We start from the raw sequence: 9408 nt of genomic DNA on the forward strand, positions 1-9408 counted from the left end.
CCTAGAGTCTAGGAAGCTTTCAAAAATATGTCTGGAATAAATAAAAGCCCAAAGCTAGGCAGCTTCTTCTCTGAGAAGCCTTATCCTCTAAAGAATTATGAATAAATACTGCATATTACTAATTCTCCTGTACCCTTAGATGAAAAAACTGTAGCCCACTGGATCCTCGGGACAGAGCCTCCTTGCCTGCCCGCTTACATCTCTCACAAGTGTCCTATCCTAATAAATCTATTTCTTCCCTAAAAAAAAAATTCTCCTGTAGGAGGGTGTCAGCCTGTAGGGTGTCATCCTGCAGGCATTAACCTAGTGTGCTCTTATTTAAAACAATCTTTTGTTGTTGTTGTGAATTATGGAAAACAGAGTCAAGTCACTTTATGTCTAATAATAAAAATAGCTACCACATATTGTCTATAATGAAGCAAGTCCATGCAGGCAGAAAGTGGCATTAAAGGTTAAGAACTTATACATGTCTCACACTTAACCTCTGCAAAGCCAGACTTAGTCTTTTGACACCTCCAACATTGGTGCCTCCTCCAGTCTTCTCTATTTTAGTGGACAACACCAGGATCCATCTAACTGCTCAAACTAGAAAACCAGAAATCATGCCCAACACATCCCACTTCTGCAGCCCACAGACAGACCAGTGCCAAATCCTGTCCATTCCTCTTCCAAGGTATTTCTCAAATTCATCCACTCCCCTCCACCTCTCCTGCCAATGCCCTCATTTAAATTAGCATTAGTTCTTGATTATTGCTTTTTTAACTGTCAGCCCTTTTCAATTGGTAATTTTATTACCATTTTATACCAAAGGTTATCATTTCTCCTTTTTGTATTTACTTTTATATTCAATTAAATATTTTTACAGGAGTTCCCGGCTTGGCGCAGTGGTTAATGAATCCGACTAGGAACCATGAGGTTGCGGGTTCGGTCCCTGCACTTGCTCAGTGGGTTAAGGATCCGGCGTTGCCGTGAGCTGTGGTGTAGGTTGCAGACGCGGCTCGGATCCCGTGTTGCTGTGGCTCTGGCGTAGGCCAGTGGCTACAGCTCCAATTCGACCCCTAGCCTGGGAACCTCCATATGCCGCAGGGGCGGCCCAAGAAATAGCAAAAAGACAAAAAAAAATGTTTTTACAAGACAATTTTTTTGTCTTTTGCTTTTTTAGGGCTGCACCCGCCGCACATGGAAGTTCCCAGGCTAGGGGTCTAATCGGAGCTACAACTGCCAGCCTACACCACAGTCACAACAACACCAGATCCGAGCCAAGTCTGCAACCCATATCACAGTTCATGGCAATGCTAGATCCTTAACCCACTGAGTGAGGCCAGGGATTGAACCCGCAACTTCATGGCTCCTAGTCGGGTTCATTTCCACTGTGCCACACGGGAACTCCTGAGACAATTTTTTTTTTTACAGCCACACCGGTGGCATATGGGAGTTCCTGGGCTAGGGGTCAAATTGGAGCTGCAGCTGTCAATCTATGCTACAGCCAAGGCAACACCATATCCTTAACCCATCGAGTGAGGCCAGGGATCAAACCTGCATCCTCACAGACACTATGTCGGGTTCTTAACTCACTGAGCCACAATGGGAACTCCTATATTTTCTTTTATATTTGATTTAATATTTTTATGAGACAACTTTAGTAATACATCATAAGACGTTTCATAATCATTTTTTAAAACTTACTGGGAGTTACTCTTGTGGCACAGCAGAAATGAATCCCACCAGGAACCATGAGGTTATATATGTTATCTTTTGCTGCCTAACAGATTACCACAAAACTCAGTGGCTCACAAGAGCAACATTTATTATCTCACAGTTTCTGTGTGTGAGGAATCCATGTTCACATAAATGAGTCCTCAGTTTCAGGGCCTCTCAAAGGCTACAATTAAAGTGTCCTGGGCCAGGGATTAGATCAGAGTCACTGTGGGAACACCGGATCTTTTCACCCAACTGCGCCTGACCAGGGATGGAACCAGTGTCCTGGCGCTGCAAAGACGCTGTCGATTTGTTGCACGGCAGCGGGGATTCCCACCCAGCACTCTTGATAACCCTTACTAGGCTCTATTATTCCAGAGCGCTTGTGGCCTTCTGACATGACTTTATTACTTATTATGTTTATCAATTATTTCCTCTGTCTTCTCCTAGAATGTAAGATCCAAAAAAGGAGAGATTTTTTTGTTCTCTTGACAGATATTCTCCAAGAAAAGGCCTTGGCACATAGAAGGCAGAGAGGTTGAACGGATAAACCTGCTTCTTAAGACCATAGGAAGGGCATCATCAGCGAGGATTCTCCGAGAGAAATAGTCTTCCTTAGCAAATCGTTTCCTGACAATGGCCAAGCCTAGATCTGAATGGTATTCAGCACCAGGCGCCCCTGGACAGCTCTGGAAACCAAACTACCGGAACCTTTCCTCTATAGTTGGAGTTTCCCGCCGGAGCCGCCCGGAGGCTGTACCCACCGCTCAATGGGAGGAAACTACTTTCCCATGCCTGTGGGAGAGGTGGAGTCGCGGGGTGAATGGCAGCCACAGCAGCCAGTGGCTTGGAGAACTTGTCCCGCTGCGCTTGAGGGGACCAGTAGACAAAGGCGTGGGCGGGGCGTAGGCAGCGGCGCGGCGAGCTAGGGCTTGTCCGGGAGCGCGGCAGTGGGGTCAAACACCGCGCGGCGGTTGGGCGGCGGGCGGCTCAGACTGGCGGGTGAGGACTCGGCGAAGGTACGTGCGGGCTGGGTCGGGGCTGGGGGCCGGGCGGGGCATCCCGGGGCCGAGGAGGCTTTGTCGCCCGTTAGCCAAGGGCCCGCCGGGGCACCCGCCGTGGTTTCGCCTTTACCGGTGATTTGTGTGATTTGCGTCGGGTTCTCCCAGCGGAGCGCGAGTTGTCCCCTCTCGGGCTAGGCTCCCGGTGCAGCGCGGAGCACACAGAAGGCGTTCATTACGTGCTGAATGAAAAGATGAATGAATGAGCCGATCCCCTTTACCCAGCCCGATCAGCCCTCGGTTTGAGGGCGTCCAGGCCACTCCCCTCACCCCAGCGCCACAGACCGGGGGATCTGGACACTCACAGGTATTTGTTTGGCGCCTACTGTGTATCTGGCTCTGGGTTGAGGAAGACAGACTCCTCTTTCCCGTGGAGGTAGCAGCCCAGGGCGATTGTGGACATTTAGGGTTTTAAATCATGTAGTTCCCTGTAGCACCAATAATGCCAGAAAATAATGCCAGGGGAGGGGGTGGGAGGTGGCATTTTAGCTGATGTGGGATCGCAGGCAGTGAGAACTGGGAGACTGGGGAGGAAGCCTAAAGGACAAGGGAGCAGGGTCCCTCCTACTAACAGTGATGTTTTCAGGTCTAGGGTGAGATCTGTACCACTTTGGCTCATTGAGTCTGGTAAAGAGGTCCACATGCTTCAGCTCATTCATTTGCTCAGCCAGCGGTTACTGAGCGTCTCTTCTGCACCAGGCCTTGCGGTTGGCATAAGGGATGCCATTTAGGGCAGGGGCAGCCCACGGGTGGCCCTCCTGAGGGGTCCTGGAAGCAGTGACCTGGAAAACAAACATCAGTGGAAGGTCAGGGAAGAGAAAGGGTCCAAGCCGAGAGAACAACTGGTGCACATGCCCTGAGGCAGGAATGTGCTTGGCACCTTTAGGGATCATAAAGACCAGTGAGGGGAGATGATGGTGGAGTCTTCGCCTCAGGGTAAAACTTTTGGATTTTATATAAGAGCAGTGGGGCACAGAACATTCTGCAACAATGGAAATGTTCTCTGTGCTGTCCAGTATGGTAGCTGCTAGACACAGGTGGCTCCTGTGTCTACTCATTTGAAATATGGGTAGCACACCTGAGGAGCTGAATTCTACATCTTATTTAAGTTTAACTAACTTAGACACACATGGCTAGGGACAGCCATGTTGGACAGCCACGGAGAATTTTCTGCGGAAGGCAGTGATGTGTGTCAGACCTGGGATGGGGGTGAGATGCTGGGGGAGATGGGCTTGCTCCCTAGAGCTAGTTGTATAACCAGTCCAACAGCTGACATGGTTGTTCCTGGCATTCACAGTGGCTAGGCTGAGGCATGAGCGCCTGGCTGCGTGGCTGGACCCCATAGCACCTCCTGGGACAGAGTGCACGCCCACACATGGTTTGGCCCTGCCACAACCGGTGACCGGAGCAGTCCGGGCCGCCACCATGATGAAGTTGTTGGTGGCCAAAATCCTTTGCATGGTGGGCGTGTTCTTCTTCATGCTGCTTGGCTCCCTGCTCCCCGTAAAGATCATCGAGTCAGATTTTGAGAAGGCCCATCGCTCGAAAAAGATCCTCTCACTGTGCAACACCTTTGGAGGCGGGGTCTTTCTGGCCACATGCTTCAATGCTTTACTGCCCGCCGTGAGGGAAAAGGTAAGCAGCAGTCCTTGGCACCTTATGGTAGAGGGTCTCTATACTTTACCTTTTTCCTTTTTTTTTAAATTGAGATATAGTTGATGTACAAGATTGTTTAAGTTAGAGGTGTACAACATGGTGATTCATGATTTTTCAAGGTTATACTCCTTGTGTAGTTATAAACTATTGGCGTAGTCCCTGTTCTGTACAATATATCCTTGTAGCTTATTTATTTTATACATAATAGTTTGTACCTCTTAATCCCCTTCCCCTGTCTTGCTCCTCCCCTCTCTAGTGCTTTTCAGCCCTAACACCAAGCTTGGGGGCCTTGACACTGTAAGGGTGCTGGGAAGTAGAAAATGAACTTGCTGTGTGATCACAAATTGGTTGCTTCTCCCCTCTGGGTCTTATCTGGTAAACAGGGGGTTTGCCCTAGACCTGAGATTCCCAGCTGATAGGCTCATCAGTCAATACTTGATTAGACTGCCTGCCCTGGTCAGCATGCACTTCACCCTGAAAGTAGCGACTGGGGCCTCTCTACAACTCCTGTATCAGTTAGCTACTGCTGCCTAACAGGTGATAACAGACTTAGCATCTTAAAACAACACATGTTTATTTCCACGTGGTGTCTCTGGATTGGGATTCTGGACACCACTTGGCTGGTTCCCTGCTCCTGGCTCTCATGTGGCAGCAGTCAAGGTATCCACTGGGCTGTGGTTTCATCTCAGAATCCAACTGGGGATGGATCATTTTCTGAGCTCACGTGGGTGTAAAGCAGGCTCAGTTCCTTCCTGGCTGTCAGACTGAGGGCCTAGTTTCTCCCTGGCTGTTGGCTGGGAGCCAGCCTCAATCCCTGGGCACACAGGCCTCCCCGCCGTGCTGTTTGCTTTATCTATAAGCCCATCTCCCTCCTGGACTCCTGGCTGCTAAGCTTGAGTTCCTCTTTACACAGTTCTGTGAACTCATAAAGATGGCATCAATAAAGATAAGATCTGAGTCCTCTCTGATGCTCTCTGCACACGTCCCCCCGCCCCCAGTTTCTGCATTCCTGTAGTATCACCCCTCAGGCCTGGACCGTGGGAATGACCTTGCCCCTTCCTATTCCCTTTCAGTGTGCTCAAGGCCCTCTCAGTCCTCCCAAACCATTCCCTCGTCCTGCCCCTCCTCCCAGGCTTCCCATGCCTCCTGGCCACCTGCCAGCCTTAGCCAGAGCGCCTGTCTCTTGGTCCAGTGTGGCTGCCACTCACCATTCCTGCTGGTCAGGTTTCGGTGAATTAAAATAAAACGCAGTTCAACATGCCAGTCCTCAGCCTCACCAGCCACATTTCAAGTCCTCATGGGCCACGCATGGCTAGTGGCTTCTGTATCAGCACAGATAGAGAACATTCCTGTCATCTGGAAAGTTCTATTGGACAGTCCTGGCTCAGGGGATCTGAGGAGCATGGCTGAATGTGCCGGCAAGCCTTGCATTTGTTCCCAGCCACTGACCAGGGTGGTCAGAGGCCAGAACCAGCCTCTCTGGGTAGGAGGCAGACACTGGGCAGGCGTCAGGGCCAGATCCTGGTTGATATCACGGTCCGGAGGCCAGAAGTCTGAGACCAGGGTTTTGGCAGGGCTGGGGCCTCTTGGGGTTGTGAGGAGGCTCTGTCCCGCGTCTCTCCTGGCTTGTGGGGTATCGCCAGCAGTCCTTGCCGTCCCTTGCCTTGAGTGAGCATCAACCATCTCGGTCTCCATCGTCACTCAGTCCCTCCTTTTCTGTCTCATAAGATTTCTGTCTCATAAGATTCTGGCTGTCATTGGATTAAGGACCCATCCTTACCCAGGATCATGTCATCTCCAGATCCTTATCTCATGTCCAGGCTTCCTGGGATGGCCATAACAAAAGTCTCGAGACCAAGGCTTAAACAACAGACATTTATCCTCTCCTGGTGCCGGAGGCTGCAAGTGCCAGACCAGGATGCTGACAGGGCTGGGGCCTCCTGAGGTCTCTCTCCCTGCCTTGCAGACTGCTACCCCTGGCTGCCTCTTCACGTGGTGGTCCCCAGTGTCTCTTCCTCTTCTTTTTTTTTTTTTTGCCATTTCTAGGGCCACTCCCACAGCACATGGAGGTTCCCAGGCTAGGGGTTGAATTGGAGCTATACCCGCCGGCCTACGCCAGAGCCACAGCAACGTGGGATCCGAGCCGTGTCTGCGACCTACACCACAGCTCAGGGCAACGCCGGATCCTTAACCCACTGAGCAAGGCCAAGGATTGAACCGGAGTCCTCATAGATACTAGTCGGGTTTGTTAACTATTGTGCCACGACAGGAACTCCTCTTCCTCTTCTTATAAAGCAACTAATCCTGGAGTTCCTGTTGTGTCACAGCGGGTTAAAAGCCCAACTAGTATCCATGGGAATGCAGGTTCGATCCCTGGTCTTGCTCAGTGAGTTAAGGATCTGGTATTGCTGTGAGCTGTGGTGTAGGTCTCAGATGCAGCTTGGATCTGGCATTGCTGGTATGGAAACTTCCATATGCTGTAGGTATGGGCCTTTAAAAAAAAAAAGAGAGAGAGAGAGAGAGGGGGGAAATTTTTTTTTGGTCGAGGGGACACAGTTCAGCCCACTGCACCTCAGTTAAGTCTGCAAAGACCCTTCCAAATGAGGTCACATTCTAAGGTTCCTGGTCGACACATCTTATAGGGGTCACAGTGCAGCCCACTATACTGTGTTAAAATTTGGAAAGGCCTATTCCCCTTCTAATAAAGTTCTTTTTTTTTTAATCCATCCAAGATGAGCCACTGGCCCTTCCCCCCTTTTTAAACCTTTATGAATTGGCTGTTTCTGCTAATGGAACAGTGACATCTGATGAACCATGTTGTGAGGGCAGTGGGGTTCCAGACTGCCTGCCTCTGAACCTCTCCGTCCCTCTCCCCCTCTTGCACTCTTTGCTCCAGCTCCAGAAAGTCCTGAGTCTCGGGCACATCAGCACCGACTACCCATTGGCTGAGACTATTGTGCTGATGGGCTTCTTCATGACTGTGTTCCTGGAGCAGCTGGTCCTGACCTTCCGCAAGGAGAGGCCGGCCTTCATCGACCTGGAGACGTTCAACGCCAGCTCAGATGCCGGCAGTGACTCGGAGTATGAGAGCCCCTTCATGGGCGGCCCGCGGGGCCACACGCTCTATGGGGAGCCCCATGGGCACAGCCACGGGCTGAGCGTCCAGGAGCTGTCGCGCTCCAGCCCAATGCGCCTCCTCAGCCTGGTGTTTGCTCTGTCAGCCCACTCCGTCTTTGAGGGCCTGGCCCTGGGCCTGCAGGAGGAAGGGGAGAAGGTGGTGAGCCTGTTTGTGGGTGTGGCCATCCATGAGACGCTGGTGGCTGTGGCCCTGGGCATCAGCATGGCCAGGAGCTCCATGGCCCTGAGGGATGCGGCCAAGCTGGCCATTCCCGTGAGCGCCATGATCCCCCTGGGCATCAGCCTGGGCCTGGGCATTGAGCGCGCCCGGGGAGTGCCAGGCAGCGTGGCTTCTGTGCTGCTGCAGGGCCTGGCGGGTGGCACATTCCTCTTTGTCACCTTCTTTGAGATCCTGGCTAAGGAACTGGAGGAGAAGAGTGACCGGCTGCTCAAGGTCCTCTTCCTGGTGCTGGGCTATGCCGTCTTGGCCGGCATGGTCTTCCTCAAATGGTGACCACCCTGCACCCGTCATGGTTGCCCTACCCCCACTGGACCTGAGTCCCGCCAGACACAGGCCGTGGACCCGCCCTGCCAACCCCAGGGGACAAGCTTGGGCCCAGGCTGCGCCTGCGCACAGAGGGGCTAACAGGGACCACGCTGAGCCCCAGATCTTACACCCTGAACCATGGGGCACCACTACTCCTTTTTCAGATACTTCACTTAAAAAGTGTTTACCAAAGCTGTGTGGCCATGTTGTCCTCGGGCATAGGGATCTGGTGACTCGTAGGGGCAGCAGAGACGGGCGTCCAGGTGGGGTCAGGCCCAGACCCTCCCCACCCCAAATACGCCCCCGACTGTGGACCAGGATGGGAACAGCCAGCTGAGCTGCTGTTAAAGGCCCCCAGGCCTTTGTCCTCCTTCCCTTGGCTCCAGTGCCAACACCATGGCCATCCTCAGCCTCCCTCAAGCCCTGCAGAATGTGACTGGTGTGGACCCAGAGTTCGCAGGGGGTCCAAACACTGGTCACATGCAGCCCTGAACAGTTTCTGAAAAAGAGTTCCTTATCGAGGAGGCTCAGATCCACAGGAGACTGTAATTCCTGTCATTCAAGGCTATGCTTCTGGGGGGAAAGGGGTCCCAAGGACCTTGGAACCACCTCTAATTCTGTGCTTTCTGGTGGGAGCCCCTCCATGGGGGCTGGGGCACTGGGCTGGGCTGAGCTTCTTGGTTCCTTAAGGAAAAGGGGGCCCAGAGCCAAGAGTTGTGTGGACAGGTCGGAGGAGGCTTGGCTGTTGGTTCTTGGGCCCTGCGTGCCCAGGTCTCCAGGGCAGGGTAGACCCCTGCAGGCCAGGGTCAGGGGTCATATGACTCAACTCCCCACACCAGACACAAATGAAGCAAGAACCCCCTCTAGGGATGCAGGAGCACAGAAGACTGAGCCCTATGGGGCTGGTGCAAACCCTTGGCGCCACTCTGCTCTATGGCAACAGACCTCTGTTAGTGTAGTTGTAGCAACCAGCGTTTGGTCCCAGGGATGAGCTGAGCGCCCTTCCTGGGGGACTTCGCTGTGTTTGTCTGGAAGCCTGGAGGTGGGGCCCTGGCTTTCCCAGTTCTCTCCCTTCCTGCCCCCTCACTCAGCCACTTGGCCATGGGGCCCAAGGGCCTTCCTTGAATCTGGTTTCCTTCCTGTCTCAGTGCTGCCTGCAGCCCAGAGCCACATCAGGAAGACTGGCTGCCATAGGGGGGCTGGTTAAGCTCCCCATGAGGGCAGGCCTCCCTGTGCTGTCGCCTGGGCTCAGCAGGGCCTCTAGCCCATCACCCCAGCCGCAGGGTGGTTCCAGGTGCAGCTAATTGCTTGTCTGAGGGGACACCCCAG

General features: G+C 52.7%; 1 protein-coding gene across 1 annotated transcript; it reads left to right on the top strand.

Annotated features, from left to right (window-relative positions):
• The first annotated feature begins 2592 nt into the window (after positions 1–2592).
• SLC39A3 (solute carrier family 39 member 3) lies at positions 2593–8271 on the top strand. Its single transcript, XM_047777610.1, has 3 exons — positions 2593–2717; positions 4057–4394; positions 7312–8271. The coding sequence occupies exons 2-3, from the start codon at positions 4185–4187 to the stop codon at positions 8044–8046; spliced, it is 945 nt and encodes a 314-aa protein (XP_047633566.1). The 5' UTR covers positions 2593–2717; positions 4057–4184; the 3' UTR covers positions 8047–8271.
• Positions 8272–9408: the final 1137 nt, after the last annotated feature.

The sequence above is a fragment of the Phacochoerus africanus genome, chromosome 4 (assembly GCF_016906955.1).
Source record: "Phacochoerus africanus isolate WHEZ1 chromosome 4, ROS_Pafr_v1, whole genome shotgun sequence".
Classification (NCBI taxonomy): Eukaryota; Metazoa; Chordata; class Mammalia; order Artiodactyla; family Suidae; genus Phacochoerus; species Phacochoerus africanus.